The 18,240-nt window shown below is 51.6% G+C and overlaps 2 protein-coding genes and 1 long non-coding RNA gene across 4 annotated transcripts in view; 2 read left to right on the top strand and 1 right to left on the bottom strand.

The window, feature by feature from the left end:
- The window catches only part of LOC140681273 (uncharacterized), a 319,254-nt gene that overhangs the window by 103,323 nt on the left and 197,691 nt on the right, over positions 1–18,240 (bottom strand). The window lies entirely within an intron of this gene.
- LOC140681229 (serine/threonine-protein kinase pim-1-like) lies at positions 3,327–11,857 on the top strand (the record flags this gene model as incomplete). Its single annotated transcript, XM_072920692.1, has 4 exons — positions 3,327–3,424; positions 10,614–10,812; positions 11,249–11,299; positions 11,504–11,857. Coding segments are annotated over exons 1-4 (702 nt in total), but the record flags the coding sequence as incomplete, so codon positions are not given.
- LOC140681277 (uncharacterized) lies at positions 14,817–15,500 on the top strand. Its single transcript, XR_012052491.1, has 2 exons — positions 14,817–14,931; positions 15,358–15,500. It is a non-coding gene; the product is annotated as an uncharacterized lncRNA (long non-coding RNA).

Here is an 18,240-nt window from a genome sequence, read left to right as displayed (position 1 = left end):
CCAGCCCCGTCTGCTGCCTGGCACGCTCAGGCAGAGGGGAACTGGCCCAGGCTGACTGCCAGGTTGTGTGGCAAAGAGAGAACTGCAGGACCCAGCGCCCCTCGGCTGGCCCTGCTGGGAAGGAAGGTACCAAGAGAGACACTGCTCTGTCTCCTGTGGAAATGAGCATGGTGCCTGTCTTTCAAAGACAGGGACCTATGTGAGTCATTGAAGTTTCCTGAAAGGCAGGAACCCCAGGGACAGAAAGCACACTTTCTAGGGCACTGGCAGGGCAAAGATCCCGGCAGGATGGAGAAACCAGAATAAAAGGATGAGTGGGATTCTGGGCAGGTTTGCCTGTGATGGCAAGGTCCTGCACATTGTGACTGGGGAGCAGATGGTCCCATCGCTCCTACGGTCCCATCACTCCTCTTTCTGGTTCTTTCTAAGTAACAGAGAAATCCTGATTGAATCTGTGAAGCACTGAGTTTAGAAAGTCATACTTTATTGGTTTTTGTTGTTTGTTTTCCTGTGAGCAGCATCCACTGGTATCAGCCAAGCCAGCGTCTACCCTGGCAGCACTCATTATTTCAGTGAAGAGGAGGAAGGTGAAGCAAACACTGTGATAATCACATCAGGACCATTTCTTCCATAACCAGCTAAGAATAGGACTGAAGAGTAGTTTTGTAGAGTAGGATTGTAGAGAAGGATTATAGATTAGGATTGAAAATAAAGCTTCTGAAACTTTAACTTGCCTGGAAGATTCCCTTCTTTTTCACCCTGTGAATATGCTCATCATTTCCTTCTGAGTTCTCAGCTGTCTCTTAAAGGTACAAAGTGACATTTATGGTGTCTTTGGTAGGGTTTGAAAGTGGGGATGGCTCTTCTTCATTCATGCCCTCCTGCCTACACTGCCCTTGGAATATGGGTCACTGGCCCCACTTGGCACATCTGTGGCACTTCTAGATGCAGGCAGAACCAAAGGGTCCAGTGACGCTGGAGACTCTTCAGATCCCTGACAAAACAGGATGCGGAGGGCTTCAAGGAGCTAAAAGAGATCCTTATGGTAGCTCCTGTGTTGAGCCTCCCTGATGTGGGGAAGACCCATTTCAGCTGTTTGTGGACGCCAGTGGTCACACTGCTCATGGAGTGTTGATTTGGGAGTGGGCAGGGGCCAAGAGGCCGGTGGTGTGTGTGTGCTGACGCTGTTGAGGGTGGACGGGAATGAGATGATTCCACTTCAGAAGGAGAGAGTAAAACTCTGATTTATTTCAAAATGCATTGCTCTTTATACAGAGCTTCATGCAGACTAACTCTATTGGTCCTGAAGTGAAAACAACCCTCACCATTGGTGCACAGTGCATGACGCACAGGGGTAGAACTTAACTATAAGCAATGTGAACAACAAGAAAGATAAATAACCTTATTTACATTCTTTTCAGCACTTTCTCAGGCTTCTGCCTGGTTAGAAACTTTCTGTTTCTCTCTTTGCCTGAATCTGAGACCGACACGTGTGTGTCAAGGCTTTTGGACTCTGTGGGCGGGGGGGGCTGCGTGCTTGCAGGGCAGGCAATTGTGGCGGTGGCAGTGTTGGTGGAGGAGGCTGGGAGGGTGACCTTTGGGGCACCATTGGTGGTTTGCACCCTGCACAGTGTGGGAAGTGTTTTGCAGAAGGGGGCAGACAAGCAGATGGGTGATGCCAGACTTCTAAAATATGAGGCTATAACAATCCACTCTTGGTATTTGGAGCTACGAAAAACCTCGCCACAAAATCCCGCCCGGTTTCTGTTTGGGGAAACCACAGGAGTGCCTACCCATGATTGTGCTGAAGTGGTGGGGCTGCAAACCAAAAGTAAGACCAGATTTAGAAGTGGAAAAATTAGAAGAAGGGATAAAGTGGTTTGTACATAGCTCGGCGAGGGTCATGGATGGGAAAAAGGGAATCAGGACATGCAGTAGTAAATGGATTTGTATGCTTGGGTCTGGATATTGTGTAGGTAATGTGTTCCAATTGTGTGAGTGCATGGTGTATAAAGTGAGTGAATGAGCGAAAGAGTGTGTGCACCCATGGCACGGGGTGGGGGGAAGTTCTACTCATATCTGAAGCGACCGAGTGAGGCCCGAGGCGCTGGCTGGGATAAGCTGTGGGGGCAGGGAGGGCCCGCGGAGAAGTGGAACAAGTGGGGAAACGTGGGAGAGGACATTTATTGTGTTTACAAGTGGTGATTTGTGTAGACTGTGCACACATTTTAACTGTGGCTAGATGAACTTGGCGGGGGATTGGGGGGTGGGGGGGGGGGATGTTCCTCTGCCCCTGTGGTTCAGACTTGATTCCTGGAATTTTACTGTGTGCTGTTATTCTGATTGTGTCCAGAGTATGTGGGGACAAGAGGAAGCTGACGTGGATGGGTGCTGAAGTATTGTATGCTGTTTTGTGTTGAGAAAAGTGGACACTTTAAGAGATACCACCTTTCCCAGTGAGTTTGTGGTTCTTCCCCTGCATTTTACAAACTTGTAAACAAGGGAAGTCATAGAATCAGAACCCCTGAATTCCAGATAGTCAGCACAAACTTGTGAATTGCATGCAGTATTTAAGAGCTTTACAGAAATTAAAGGGGAAAAGGGGAACGATCTTCACAGATTTGAAATATGCATTTGCAGTGGCACACACTTTTGGAAAAATTTGGGAAGAATGAGGGTTACTTAACACTCGGGGGTGAGGTCTAGTGCATGAAAAAATAATCAGACAAATTTTAAAGGCCATTAGAGGGCCAGAAGCAATTGCCATAGTCCATGTGAAAGGGCACCAAACAGGAATGCAGTTTAGGGCCCAAGGAAATAACTTATCAGACAAAGAAGCTAAAAGCGTGGCTTTACTGAAGGTAAGTACCCCGGGAATTGAAGAAGGGAAGGTCTGGGAATATCCCCCACACCCTTCCCCAAAAGAAACTGAGGGGGACGAAAAAATAGGAGGCCAGCTAGAAGGAGGTAAGTGGAAATTGCCCAATGGGAGGGAGCTATTGTCTAAAGATTATACCAGAAAAATCCTAAGGAGACTACATCAACAGACACACTGGAGAGCTCAGGCCCTGACAGAGCAATTCCAGAGATTCTTTGAGTGTAAGGGGATTTATGAATCGGTGAAACAAGAGGTGCAAGGGTGTATGATTTGCCAAAAAGTTAATCAGGCAAGTCGAGAGGATGAATCAAACACTAAAATCTCAATTGGTTAAATTGATTTTGGAAACAAAATGTCCTAGTTAAAATGCCTCCCCTTAGTCCTGTTACATATTTGGACCCTGTCTCATTCTGAGACTGGGCTGTCACCCTTTAAAATGCTATATGGGATGCCCTACGAACACGGCATGCTGGTGGGGCACCCGAGGATAGAAGATGGACAGATCCAGCCGTATCACATGTCCATGAACAAGAATCTTCAGGAATTGTGAAAGCAGAGAATAATAACACAAAGTACCCCCTTTGGTTTCTCCATACATAAAGTGCAACCCAGGGACAAGGTGCTCATCCAAACTTGGAGAGAGGCTCCTTTGTCACCTCATTAGGAAGGCTCTTGTTCTGTTTTGTTTTGTTTTGTCCTCTTAACTACAGATACAGCAATAAAAACCCAAAGGGTTTGTGTGATAAGTGCCTGGAGGAAGAACAGTGACTGACTAGCCGTGTTTTAGGGCTCACCACTAGTCTGGGTATAATTGAAGTAGAGTCCTTGGTGTGGTTTTGCCTATTCCAAAATGGGGTGAGGGGAAAATTGAGGTCAAAAGCTCAGATCATTACTGTTGAATGCCGGAGATTAAACAAAGTACCCTTCAGCGCAGACTCAGTTAAACTATCAAGGTTGGGCATCTTTAAACGGAGGGATGCAGCTCGGGCCAGGCACGACACCACAGAGGACTACTCCTGCTGCCAAGAGGATGGTTTACCCTGCCGCTGGTTGCAACCCAGTTGAGCCAAGGCAGAGGCAGAGGAGTTTTCATAGTGGGGGTCCTGATGATCCTGAGCCTAGCAATGGGCCTCAAAATTAGTACGCATTCAGGTTGCTTACCCAGCACGGATGTACGAGGCCCCGGCGGCGAGGACGTACCATGCGTACAGAATGCCCAGTGGGGACAAGGGGAATCGGGGGCTCCAACATTCCCAACCCCCAGGAACTGCAGCCAGGACAAGATAAGAGGATAGAATCCCATAAATGGCACTCAATGGGGGAAGTGTAAGAAAATAAAGTGTGATCTAAAAAGGGCGACCCCTAAGAAAAGGCAGTCAGAGAACAAAACATGCAAGAGGAATGCTGAACGTATACCTGTCCCTATCTGTGATAAGCATAATCGCACAGTATGGGTTGGGGGAAAAATGGAGTCAGTATTTGTAGCTTATTTTCAGGCTAAACCACTGTGTTATGATAAGAATCAACTGGGAATGTGTGTGATGGGTAGAAATACATATTGGGTTGGAGGGAATTCAAAATATAAGAAAAAATTTTCCCTCAAAAATGAACCGGTTATCCTTGACCTTTTAGAGGATCAGGATGACAGGGTCTGTCTGCAATATGATAGAACATTCTCCTTCTCAAGAAATAAAGAGGGGGTGGGCCCGGAGAATAAAATAAGGCAGGTGGCACAAGAACTAAAGAGACCATCAGAGGCTTGGCAACTGAAATCAAAAGGGTAGCACACGTTCAGGTGCAAAAGTGGAACTCCATCCTCCAAGCATCCTGATGGGACCATTTGTTTGATAGTACTCGGGGGCGGGGGGAAAGGTTGTACTTTTTGCATTGTGCTCAATAGCCGGAATCTTCTTCCTGCCCTGCATGGTACCCTGCTTTTCAGGTTAATACACTCAGTGGTACAAGGGATGCAGGTAGCAGCCATGCCCACAGATCCAGAGTGTGCAACTGGAAAAATAAATCAGGTATCTAAAATAATGAGACTAGGTGAAGAAAACCCACACACCAGAGCAGCAGAGGCCTTGGCCAAGGTCGAGGGGCACGTAAAAGAAGAAGGGAATACTTACAGGCTTTACCAAGAAATTCCAAAAGAACAATGGGGTGATGGAAACTAAGAGGGAACTGAGGGTTTTTTCTTTTTAGGTAAGATTAAAAGTAATTGCACCAAACTAAGGGAAGAAAGCATTAAATATAGAGGTTTTAGGCATGAATTAATGGGTTAATGTAGAAGGGGAGGGATTGTTATATGTAATAAAGATAAATCACGCCGGTAGAATGATATGTATGTAATATTTTATATTATTAAGAAAATGTACAAGTCAGCACTGGGGGGGGTTGTCTCGCATATGTGGAAAATGGTCCCTGATAAAACCTAGAGATAAGGAATGGGTGAGCAACCAGGCAAAACAAGGCGGTAGTGTTAGGAAGGGTAAAAGTAGGACACAGAGGGCTCAGAAAGCAATGCAAAGTCCAATGCAAGCCTTGTGTTTCCTTGCTTGCCCATGAACAGGAAGGAGGAGAAGGCAGAGCAAGGACAAGAAACAAAGGGATAGGAAGTTCAAGGTTGTGATGCGTGAGGAAGGCAATGCAAGGCAGTGGAGTTGAAGGAAGGGCAAGGGAACGACAAAAGGGGGTTGCTAAGACAAGGCAGGGAGAGTAGAAAAGGCAAGGCAAAGCAAGGCTAGGGAAGAAAGGGGTAGGGAGATGAAGGTGAAGGATGGGTAAGCAAGGCAATGAAAGGGAATGGAGTGGCAAGAAGGGCAAGGAAAAGATACACAGAGGTCAGTGAAGTAGTGCTGGGTTAGAGTGGGCAAGGTTGGCAAGACTCAGAAGGGGAAAGCTAGAAAATGGAAGGGCAGGGAAGATATATTTAGCTATGTCAAGGATAGGCATGCAAGGTATTTCTGTTGTCTTGCCTTGCCCATTTTACACCGTCCTTGCTTTATTTTGCCATTCACATCCTTCTTGTCCCTTGCCTTGCCTTCTCCAGCTATGTATTGCCTTACTGATCTCTCATGTCTTTCCCTTGTCTTTCCTATGACTTCATTGCCTTGCATTACCTTGCTCACCCATCCCCTACCTTGACGTTTCTTCTGCTATTTTCCCTGGCCTTGCCTTCTGTTGCCTCCTTCTCCTGAGTCTCACTTCCTTGCCTACTCCTGCTTTGCCTTGTCTTGCCTTTTTTTACCCTACCCCAAATATTTTTGCCATGCCTGACCATCCCTACTCTTGTTTTACTGAACCCTCTGTGTCTTTCCATTGCCCATCTCACGATTCCCTTATCTTGCATTTCCCTGCTTACTCATACCCTACCTTGATTTTCCCCCCTCCTTTTTCCCATGTCATTGCATTACTCCTCCTTATTCTCTTTCCCTTGCCTACCGCTACCTTGCCTTGCCTTACAGGCCCAGCCCTTTTCTTGCATGGCACTGCTACCCCTCCCTTGCCTTGCATTACCTTGCAGACCCTTTGCCTCACCGTCGTCATCTGCTTACTTCTTTCTTCTCCATTGCCTTGCCAGTCCCAGCCCTCCTCTAACTTGGCTTGCCTTTCCTATTCCAACCCTGAATTGCTGTGTCAACCTCTCTCTGTGTTCCCTTGCACTTCCTACCACTCCATTGTTGCAGTCTTCTCTTGCTCTGATCCTTGGTTCAGCTTGGCCGGGGGAACCGGCAAAACAAATGAGGAATGGGTACCATGGTCTTGCCTGAAACATAAAGATTTTAACAACAAAATAACAAATGTGGAAAACTGCATAGTCTGGGGGCAAGATGCAAAGACCCAGGGGCATGGTGAACGGAACAAGGCAGACGGGTCTTCTGAGGGCAAGGGTCCAATCACAAACTTGGAACATGAACTTACACACAACAGGTTCCAAACCAACCGAGAACAAGAACCAGAAACCTGACCAAATGTTGGATAGTTCTATTAACATATTGACTCCCATGGCCCCACTCCTTTCGCCATGACCTGACTAGGTGTCCTGTTCCCCGTGGTCTCATACTGAGGCCAAACCACCACTCATTCCAGCCAGACGTGTTTCCACATCTTCCCCTCTCTTTAGAAAAATTTTCTGTAAAGATTTATGAACAGCTCTTAACAGACAACTTACAAAATAGGGTAACAATAGAAACACAACAACAACAGCTCCAAAAATCAGTAAACCCGTCTGACCAAAGATAAAGCCCAACCAGATAAGTTCCATTTTTTGAATAGGCATTTGAGCCACTCTTCATCATCTTCTACTTGCAGTTTCTTGACTCCCTCTCTGAGAATTTGGATGCTTTTGTGTATGGATTCACTTGCTGTGATCTGAAAGATTCATGCAGCACATGCCAGGAAATTTCCCTGTTCCGGTGCAGCCCAAGTCCAGCAATTTGCTGGCACACAAATCCAAAACCAGGCATAGACATGGTGCCTACACCAACCCGATCTTGTGTTTGCTGACACCGCTAGTGCCCAGATCCAGAATTTTTCAGATGCTTGCAGAGCATAATTCCAGGAATATGCTGGCACAGAAAGTTAAAATTAGGCAATTTCCCAATGCCGGCACTTTCCCTGCCCAGATCTGGCATGCACTGGCACTGCCAGTGCCCAGATCTGGCAATTTCCCAGTGTCAGCACAACCCCAATGCAGCAATTTTCTGGCAAAGAAAGCCAAAACCTGGTAGCTTCCCGGTGCTGGCATTAGTACCGCCCTAATCTGGTGTGTTGGGGTTGGTTTAAAAGAAGAAGGAGACCTTGGCTTAAAGCCTTGGGAAAACCCTCTCTAGTTAGGGTGAGCAGGAGCTCCCACCCATACTCCTCTTGTTCAGTTATGCAGATTGTTACTAGAAAGTTCTGACTTCTCTTTGCTACCATTGCTTACTTCTTACTGCAAGAATTGTCATATTCTGAATCGTTCCTTCCTCTTGGATCCTTTCCTCAGATCCCGCCTTTACCCCTCCCCATATATAAATGCATCAATATCCCTGCTAGACACTGGACCCAGGCTTTCTTCTCGTTCGCTCTCTGTACTCTGCACGCCGTCCTGTTTGTTGTGTTCGCCTTCGTTGAACTTCTGTTTCCAGACAACCAGATCAAAGCAGTCTTTCTTTGTAAAGTCGCCAGAGCCAGTTCTCGGGGAAACCACTGGTCATCCGTCTGGGCAAGGACCAGAAGGTTCCACTGGTGTTTGCAGGCACCTCCAGTGCCCAGATCTGGAAATTTCCCTCTTCCGTCGCTGCTCATGACCAGCAATTTGCTGGCAAAGAAAGCTAAAACCTGGCAAGTTCCCGTTGCCCGGCACCACCCAGTCTGGGGTTTGCTGGCAGCAGGACCCCAGGAAGGAAGGAAGGAAAAGAGGAAGGGGTCCAGATCCAGTCCTTCCTGGCACCTGGAGCCTGAAATGTGGTCTTTGCTGGCACTGCCAGTGCCCAGATCTGGAAATTTCCCTCTTCAGGCACAGCCCAAGTGCAGCAATTTGCGGGCCCAGAAATCCAAAACCTGGCAACTTCCTGGCACTAGGTCTAGCCCTGCCCACATCTTGTTTGCTGCGCCAGTACCCAGGTTTGGAAATTTCCTGGTGCCAGCAGTGCCCAGATCTGGCAGATTTCTCTTGCTGCCAACAACACGGCCCAGATCTGGTGTTTGCTGGCACCGCCAGGGCCCAGATCTGAAAACTTCTTGGTGCCAGCACATCCCAAACCCAGTGATTTGCTGGCACAGAAAGCCAAAATTTGGAAGATTCTGGGTTCTGGCTCCAGCACCATCCAGATCTGCTGTTTGCTGGGACCACCAGTGACCAGATTAGGAAATTTTTTGGTGCCAGAACAACCAAAGTCCAGTAATTTGCTGGCACAGAAACCCAAAAGCCAGAAATTTCCAATCCTGACACCAGCCAGGTGTGGTGTTTGCTGGGACCACCAGTGCCCAGATTTGGAAACTTCTTGGTGTCTTCACAGCCCAGGTGTAGCAATTTGGTTTTCAGCTACCTGAGGAAGAGAAGGCTCCGCTCAGACTGTGGTTTTCCTTTTTCTTGGAACTGTTTAACCCAGCTCTGGACAGAAAACCCAGAAAAACACCAGCAGCTCACACCTGTGGCCCACCGAGATCTGGGACCCTGCATTCCAGGGCCAGAGGGACTGAGAAGAGACCGAGTGAGCCAACTACAACCCACAAAAAGGACTTTCTGAATTGCCATCTCTTCAGAACTGAGAGGGGTTTTATTTCATATTATTCAGGCTTGTGAATACTTTACTTGATAAATAAACTGTTTTTTTTCATTTTTCTCCAGGGAAGTCTTCTCCTGAAATAGTAGGGGGAGGGGACACTTGAACTTGATTTGTAGACGGACTCCTTTTGGAGGTTTCCTCACAACATTTGCCCTAAACCAGGACAAACAGTCACAATTGTGCCACTTCACCAGTGGCACAACTCCCCAGACCCCCAGGAAAAGAAAGGACATGTAACGTCCTCCAAACATTTGGCCTGCTTTGCTGCAAGATACATGCTGCACACACAGTGCAGTGTGGAAAGCCAAGAGAAGCTGCAGTAGGTGGCAAATCTTGGGACAGAAGCTCGACCTTGTTCTCCATGAGAGGTTCTTGACAAGAGCAGACAGGAGAAGATTCCTGGAAAAGTGAAACAGCTTTCCAGAAGTGAAATGAAGATGAAAGAAACTATCTAAAATGTTTTCCTCTTTATTTCTATGCTCCCCTCTTCCATGTTGTACGACTTCTCCATGATGTGAATTCCAAATGAATCTCACCTCTAAGATGGGTCACTTAGCAAGTTATAAACACTCTAAAATACCAGGAGCTACACACAGTTTTCCTTCCCCTGTTTTTACTGGAAAGCAACGCTGGAGACATAAGTGCAGTGCTTGGGTCACGTATGAATCCTACACCAAGGGAATGTGTCCCAATAGTGTTTGAACCTCAGCAAGGACAATGCACAGCAGCGACACAGCGGAGGGGATTTCTCTGCCAGTGTGCAGGAGTCAGGACTCTGGATCTGGGCTCAACACTGCAAAGTTCCCGTGTTTGGACAGAGGAAGGGGCTGTCCCCGGGGCGCGCGGGGCTCGGCCGTGGGGCGAGCGGGGAACGGACACGCGGACAAACGGCCTCGGCGCTTCAGTTGCAGAGGCAGCAGCGGCGGCGGCGGCAGCAGCGGCGGCAGCAGCGGCAGCAAAAGCAGTTTTTCTCTTCTTTCTCTTTCTCTTCTTTCTCTCCGGCTGTGGGACACCTTCCTCTCGGTGTCCCTCACCCGCTGTCCCTCCCCTCTCCCCGCCTCCTTCTCCCCCATGCCGGGCCGGGCCATGCCCCCGGCCCGCCCCCGGCCCCGGGCGGGGCTGCCCCGTCCCCGCCCCCGCCCGCCCCGCCGCGGTCTCGCCTCCGCCCGGCTCTGGGCGTGCTGGCGGTGGCGCTGCTGGGCGGGCATCAGTGCCTGGGGCTGGGGCGGCATCGCCGCCCTTTGGCTCCGCCTGGCCCGAGCCCGGCCCCGGCCCCGGCCCCGGCCCCGGCCCCGGCCCCGGCCCCAGCCCCGGCCCCGGCCCCGGCTCCTCCCGGGCCCCGCGGAGGACACACGCGGCACGGCCGCTGCCGCCTCCGCCGCGGCTTCCCCGGCCCGAGCTCCGCTGCTCAGCAGCGCGGCCGCCGGCCCCGAGCCTCCCGTGTCCCGTTCCTGAGACCGAAGGCCTGGGGATGGCCGGCCCGGGGCGGTTGAGGGGCGCTCGGGGGCCGCTCCTGGCCCCGGGCCGAGCGCTGACAGCCGCGTCCCGCCCGCAGGGAAGGCGCAGGAGGCGCTGCAGCAGCGCTACCGAGTGGGTTCGCTGCTGGGGCGCGGCGGCTTCGGCAGCGTCTTCGCAGCCACGCGGCTCTCGGACGGTGCCCCGGTGAGCGGCGGGGCCGGCGGGGGGGGGGCGGGGGGGGAGGAGGAGGAGGAGGGAGGGAGGAGAAGGAGGAAGAGGAGGAGGAGGCGGAGTGGGAGGAAAAGAAGGAGGAGGAGGAGGAGAAGGAGGAGGGGGAGGAGAAGGATGGAGGAGGAAGAGAAGGAGGAGGAGGAGGAGGAAGAGAAGGAGGAAGAGGAGGAGGAGGCGGAGGGGGAGGAAAAGAAGGAGGAGGAGGAGGCGCAGGAGGAGGAGGAGGAGGAGGGGGATGGAGGAGGAAGAGAAGGAGGAGGAGGAGGAAGAGAAGGAGGAGGAGGAGGAAGAGAAGGAGGAGGAGGAGGAGGAGGAGGCGGAGGAGGGGGAGGAGGAGGAGGCGGAGGAGGAGGATGGGGCTCAGCAGGGCGGGCGGCGAGCTGAACCCGGTGGTGCCTTTGGTTTGCAGGTGGCCATCAAAAGGGTGCCACGGAACCGCGTCCGGCACTGGGACGAGCTGGTGAGTGAGCGGGGCCAGCGGGAACAGCCGGGCCGTGCCGGGCGGGGATGAGGCGAGGCCCGGCATGGGGGAAGCCACCAGGACCCCTCGATGGGGAGCGGGCGTGGGGCCAGCGCAGGGCGCAGAGCATCCCGGGCTGGCTGAGGGGTTCCCCAGCCCTGGCAGGACATCAGTCCCACTGGTGGCACCGTGGTCCTCCCGCAGCCCGACGGCACCAGCGCACCCCTGGAGATCGTGCTGCTGGACAAGGTGTCCACTGGCTTCCCTGGTGTGGTCCAGCTGCTGGAGTGGCTTGAGCTCCCCAACAACATCGTGATGGTGCTGGAGCGGCCGGAGCGGTCTCAGGACCTCCTGCATTTCATTCGGGCACGGAGGTTCCTGTCTGAAGAGGTGGCACGGCAGCTGTTCCGCCAGGTGCTGGAGGCCGTGCGGCACTGCACCAGCCGAGGGGTCCTGCACCGCGACATCAAACCAGAGAACATCCTGGTTGACCTGGCCACTGGCCAGGCAAAGTTGATCGACTTTGGCTGCGGCACCTACCTGCAAGACACAGCCTACACTCACTTTGCAGGTGAGCCTGGGCAGGGGTGTGCTCCCGGTCCCACCATCTCATGGCCCAACATCTCACAGGCCAAGCTGGGTGTGGCAGCGAGGATTCTCCCTTTTGCTGCCAGTCAGGGTACTGAGCCTTCCCCTGAGTTGCTTTTGAGCGGGGCTGGGTGGGGAGGCATCTTCCAGCCCCACTGGCAGCCTTTGCCCACCACTCTGCCTGGGGCTGGGGTTGGAGCAGCAGCAGCCAGCCCGACAAAAGCACCCGTGGGTGGGGGTAGCATAGGAGGGAGCCAGAACCAGTGCACCAGCCAGTTTGGTGTGCAGGTGAGAGGAAGGGCTTGGGCTGCTCCACTCACCTTGTTTGCCTTGGCTTCATAATATTTTTAGGGCACTGCAGGCAGGGAGGATAAGGAGATGATTTTTCCCCCAGCCCCGAGTGGGTTTTTGCTTTGCATGTCATGGTCAGGCCTTGCCGGGGCTTCTGCTGCCCTCTTCCAACACCAGTGGCTTCTTGTCCAGCCCTGAGTTTGTACACATGTCCCAGGTGCTGGCGAGAGTGCAGCAGTCGCCCCGTGTGCCACTGGGGCGGCCCCTGCACGCCCAGGGATGCTGGGGCCAGGCTCTGGAAGCAGCAGCATCCCCCTGATGAACTCCATCTGTATTCCACAGGAACACTGTCATACAGCCCCCCAGAATGGACCCACTTGGGCTGGTACCATGGCGAGGCAGCAACGATCTGGTCCCTGGGCATCCTGCTGCACCAGATGGTCTGCGGGCAGCACCCTTTCAGGAGGGGCCGGAAGATCAGCTGGGACCATCAGCTCTCGCTGCCACAGCGGCTCTCTCCAGGTGGATCCTCATCTCTGGCCACGGGGGAATACCAGTGCTGGGAGACAGCAGCAGCTCGTGAGCATCTCGCTCTGGCAGCCGCTGAGGAGGTGCCACATGTCTTGCTCTCCTCCACAACAGGGAATTGATGGGAAAGTTTAGGCACAGCTCTGAGCACAAAAGCAGCATGGCCTGGGCATGGCAAGAGTGGGGCAAAGCAGACAGGAGCCTTCTCTAGCTGACCGGTGGTTTCTGGTTTCTCTGCCCAGAGTGCCAAGATCTTATCAGGTGGTGTTTATCCATGCACTTCTTGGACAGACCTTCATTAGAAGACCTGTTCTATGATCCTTGGATACAGGATATTCAGCTGCCATAGAAAAAGGGAGAGAGCCACATGCACACTTTGCTCCAGGGCCCTGGTAAGTTACAGGTCCACACATGCCCTGGGAATCAGAAGCAAGGAAACCCAGACTTTTTTCCCTGCCTGTATCAATGCACTGGGATTGTTGGGTGGGAACACTCAGCCTTGTGCTGGAGCTGAGCTGCTCTGCCCAGCACTGGTGGCTGCCATCCGAGCTGGTTTTGCGTGTCCTGCTTCCCTGACAGCTGGGGCCCTGGGCAGAACCCTGACAGCCTGGTCTGACCCCCAGGGAAGGAGAAGGAGTCCTTGGAGAAGCTGTACCAGCTGGGGCTGCTGCTGCTGCTGGAGACAGCGACGACAACATCAAGGATGACAACCTCTTCCTCAACCTGGCCACTGGCAGCTGAAGATGATGGACTTGTGGCACCGTCTTCAAAGCCAGGCTCCACAGCGAATTCGCAGATGAGTCCACAGCCGGGGAAATGCTCCCAGATTTGGGCATTGCTCAGACTGGCTGGGAACAAAAGTTTCTCCCTTTGCTGGGGCAGATGCAACTTCAGTCGGCTGCCCAGCTGCTTTTTGGCAGGGCTGGGGGCATGGGCTGGGGTGGATACAAGATGGGAGTTGGCTCCTGGCCCTGCCAACAGCCCCCAGCACCCAGCATGGCCTGGGCTGAGGCTGGGGCTGGGGCTGGGGCAGCCAGCCCGGCACAGAGAAACCCCCATGGCAGGAGCAGAGGTGGGACTGCAGAACCTGTGCAGGGGCTGCTTTGCTTTGCAGGCAAGGAAGGGCTTGGGCTGCTCCACTGCCCTTGTTTGCTTTGGGATCACCGTTATTTTGGGGGGCAGTGCAGGAGGGAAGAGAGAAAGTGTGGCCTTCTCTCCCCCATGGGTGGGATTTTCCCTAGCATGTAGGGGTTGGGCCTTCCCCAGACCTCTGACAGAGATAAGAGTTTTTTTCTTGTTTCCCCTTGTCTCTAATCTCTTTTCAACAGTTTGTTGTTTGTTTTTCTAGAGGAAGCGTTCTATGTAAGGTCCAGTCGGGATTGGGAAGTGCCTGGGAGCAGCTGCAGCGTGGATGGGCCGTGCCCTTGGGGAAGGCTGAGGACATCGTTTGGGACCAGCTTTTCTCCCAGCGGAGGATGGCGTGAGGTGAGTCCCCGTCTGCTTGGCATGGTGGGATCAGAGCTTTTGGGAGACAGCAACAAGCACAAGGAGGCTCCTGCTCTGGGCAGCTGCTGAGGGCTGGATGTGCCGTGGCTGGCTGCAGGCTGGGAATGTCCTGCCCTCCTGCTCTGCTCCCAAAGGCAGCAGTGATGGGCAGCTCTGGGCACAGCTCTGGGCACAGCCAGCATGGCCTGGGCTCTGTGGGCAGCTGGGACAAGGGGACAGCAGCCTTCAGCTGACGGGGCTTTCTGGTTTCTCTCCTTGCAGCCGGGCTCTGCGGGTGCTGAGGCTGCTCTGGGCTCTGCCAGGGCTCTGCTGGGCTCTGCCCCGGGCACAGCTGGGCTGGCTCTGCCCTCACATTGCTCTGACAGCTTTGCATCAGACGAGCCCGTTGGAGCACAGTGCCTGAGCTTTCTGCTTTGGCAGGTGAGTGAGACTCCCCTGCAGGCCAGGAGATTGCAGCTGGGGACACACATCCAGTTGGCAAGGACCCAAACTCCCCATAGTCCCAGCTGAACCCCTGGATCTCCGCAGGAACGCCTGGATCTCCACTATTCATTCTTCATTTCTTTTTGGCTGGAAGTGTGCAGTTGCACTTTCTTCCTCCTCTAGAAGTGCCATGAGTAGGCCAAAGCTGGCAAGTGAGCCGTGTTCCTGAGGCAGTGCAGTCTGGAGCTGATGGATGGAGAATTGCCCTTCCCACTTCCAAACCAGAGCAAAAAGCCGTAAGTGGGATTTTTCATCCAAAAGAAACCCCTGACAATTTCAGAGGGAATGTGCAGCTCATTCCCAGAGTGAGAAGGAAGGTCATCTTCTAAAGAATTTGGGGTTTGACAGAGTTGAAATTCCCAGTCCTGCCTGGAGCTGGAAGGGCCCCAATCAATTTCCTATTGCTTCGACCACAATTTAAAATAAGAATGTTGGAAACAAACCCCAAAAACTGTAAAAAAGGCTGTTGAGGTCAGTAAGATGGATCCATGCCATCAGCACATTTACAATGTAAATAACTGAGTTCTCTTTTTAAAAAGATCATTTACCTCTTAATGCAAAGTTACAGAAGTTGATTCACTAACACTTGGATTTTATTTGTATCTTTTACAATTCATCTAATTGTATTTTTTTTTCTTTTTCCTTTTTTTTTCTTTAAGCAGAGGTCCTGGCCCTCTTCCAGCCAAAAGGGAAAGGGCCCCACCAAGCCTTGTTACCCACAGACAACATGGTAAAGCTGAACACTAAAGGACCTTGGGGGCATTATTCTGGAATTAAAAAGTTGCCAGCTCCATGGACAACAGAATTATTGTTCCTAACCTGAATGACATTGAGCAAAAAGAATGAAGAACGGTGTCACTAAAGTACTACTGACGTTTGCCAAAACACCTCCAGAGTTTCACCAAGGGATCAGTCATCAAAATGTTTTGGAAATTTAAAGACCAAGGTAGCCAAAGCACACAGTGTCACTAATTGCTGGGTATGTTCTCAGCTGAAGTTGGGAGGAATGGGGTTCCCTTGGAGGGCCCACCCTGTGGGGTGGCCAGAACTCTGTCAATGGGCTCTGCCTCGTAACGGAGTCAATGAAGGGACAGTTAGAGAAACCTGTGCTGTGGGACACGGGAATACAACGATCAGTGTGACAGGATTCACTCAGATTTCCCCTCAGGAGAAACCAAACCCTGTTACAGTTATAGAGGCTACAGTGTCAGAAGATTTCTGTGCTTTACCATCACTCCCAATGTCAGTAGAACTTGGGGTGCTGCAGCTGGTCAGTGTCAGTGTCACACCGCTCCCAGCTGCAGGGCCCCCATTTAGGGTCCTTCAGCAACGACCACACGGAAGACTTAGGGCCCAGAGAACATTTTCCACCCAAAGAGTGCCTTGGGTTTCCGAAAGCAAAGGATTCTGGTTCACCCGGTGCCCCATGTGCGCTGCCCCATCCCGTGGAGTTGACATGAATGAGCTGAATGGATTATTAGAAGAGGTAGTAAATGATACTGTTGAAATGCCCATTAGCACAATCTATGAACTCCAACAAACACAAATGGGGACTCCAGAGAACCGCATGGCCTTGGATTATCTGCTTGCTGGCCAAGGAGGAACCTGGGCTATCAGGGGACGGGGATGTTGCACTGCTAGCAGTGATGGGTTTGAAGGCCAACAGCCAGGAATCACCTTGACAGAAAGAGCAGTAGAAGAGTGGCAGAAGAAAATTCTTCTTGGTGGGATTGGCTTCATGGCTGCCAAATTAGAGGCTGCTGTGAAATGCATTGGTGGCAGGGCCTGTCATCATTGCAGTGTGTGCACTTGGTGAGTTGCTGTGACACTTTGTGCTGGGAAGTGGAATATTGGGACCTTTCTTAAAAGAGACAGTCTCAAGAAAAGAGAGGCATTTGATAAATAACAGAGAATAGCAACTATTTAGGCATGTTTTAAAAGGAACGTGAATAGCTCTGAGTAATGAACTTAAACTGCACTTAATTGTAGAACAAGAGGAGATGCCTTTATGCCTAATACCTAAATCTAAGCTGTGTTACTGAAAGAATTGTTACAAAGGTTGTAGTTGATTGTAGGTCTCAGGACCGATCAAAGTACCAAGGCCTGAACAGGTTGTGATCAAGGCCTGAACAGGCCCTGAGGCAAAGCTCACCTCTAGATGAACCTTCCAAGCAAATGTTGTATTTGTATCCACTCATTAAGGAAGCATGATTAACAACACGATCAATGCATGTGTTCCTTGATAAAACACGGATTTATCTTTCTGTATTTAGAAACAGACAAGGCCCCATCTGGCCTTGTTTGGGGGTGAAGGATCAAAGTCAACTCCCTTGGTTCCTCCTTCAGCCCTGGCCAGGCTGTGGGAGAAAGCAGTCAGGAGAATGAAAGCAGATGTTCTCGCAGTGGCAGTGATGCCAGCTTGTTTGTTTAACAGTGTAAAAGCTGGGTCCTCTCACAGCTTTGGGCTTGGAGCCTCATTGCTTGCAGAGGTGGAGGCACCTGCAAGAATTCCCAGTGTCTGGGAGTGGCTCTCCAGTCCTTGGCTTCCCCCAGCTGATGTGTGGCTGTGGATGATGGTAAAGCCTGAGGCTAACTGGTGATGGATCTTTCCTTAATCACTCCAGGCAATCTCTGGTAGCAATGACTGGATGCATTGCTGAGCTTCTTTTGTAATGCTTTGCTAATGATGATGTACTTTGCTGAGCTTATCCTTTTGTAATTCTTTGCAGCTGTGCATGATATAAATGACACAATTTCTTCAGTTGGTGTCTGTGTCTTTGGTGCTGACCCTGCCCACTGGTGAGACAGGGCCCCCTCCAGCCTAGAGTGTTACCTAGGAAGAGAAAAGCCATCACTCTGTTATAAATTATGACACGGGACCAATTTGTGTCACTTTATAAAGAGAATTTTATTAATTTAGCAAGCAAGCAGTACGGGCAAATGCAGCGCTGGGCGGCCGGGGAGCCTCTGCTCCCCCCAACGGCTCGCACCGCACCTCCCGGTCTTTCAGTTCTTATACCCCTTCAGTTCCAGACTTTGTTACACTCTCGACGTGCTCTGCATCTGCGCGGCGTGTTGCTAGGGGTCTTTTTTCTGCTGTCTGGTGGCCCTCCTGCCCCACTGTTTCCTGTGACTTACACAATCCCTGGGACTTTTCCTGATGAACAAAAACTATGCTATTGTCTTTCACACGTTAGAATATTTTAAGCATTCATTCTTGCTTTACACAGTGTAAATGATGAGCTTTCATCTTTCAGACGGAATTTGCAACAGCTCCTCAGGCTGACTGACCTCAGGAAGACCATCAGAATCACTAAGTTGTGGTCGGGACATTAAAGCTCATCCCATTCCACCCCCTGCCGTGGGCAGGGACACCTCCCAGTGTCCCAGGCTGCTCCAAGCCCCAGGGTCCAGCCCGGCCTGGGACACTGCCAGGGATCCAGGGGCAGCCACAGGGGCCTGCCCACCCTCACCGGGAAAAACTTCCTCTGATACTCATCTAACCCTGCCTTCCTTCATCCTGAGGCCATTCCCATTCCAATGGC

The sequence above is a fragment of the Taeniopygia guttata genome, chromosome 33 (assembly GCF_048771995.1).
Source record: "Taeniopygia guttata chromosome 33, bTaeGut7.mat, whole genome shotgun sequence".
NCBI classification, from domain to species: domain Eukaryota; kingdom Metazoa; phylum Chordata; class Aves; order Passeriformes; family Estrildidae; genus Taeniopygia; species Taeniopygia guttata.
Note: the sequence above shows the minus strand (reverse complement) of the source record. Positions and strands in the feature narration are given on the sequence as shown.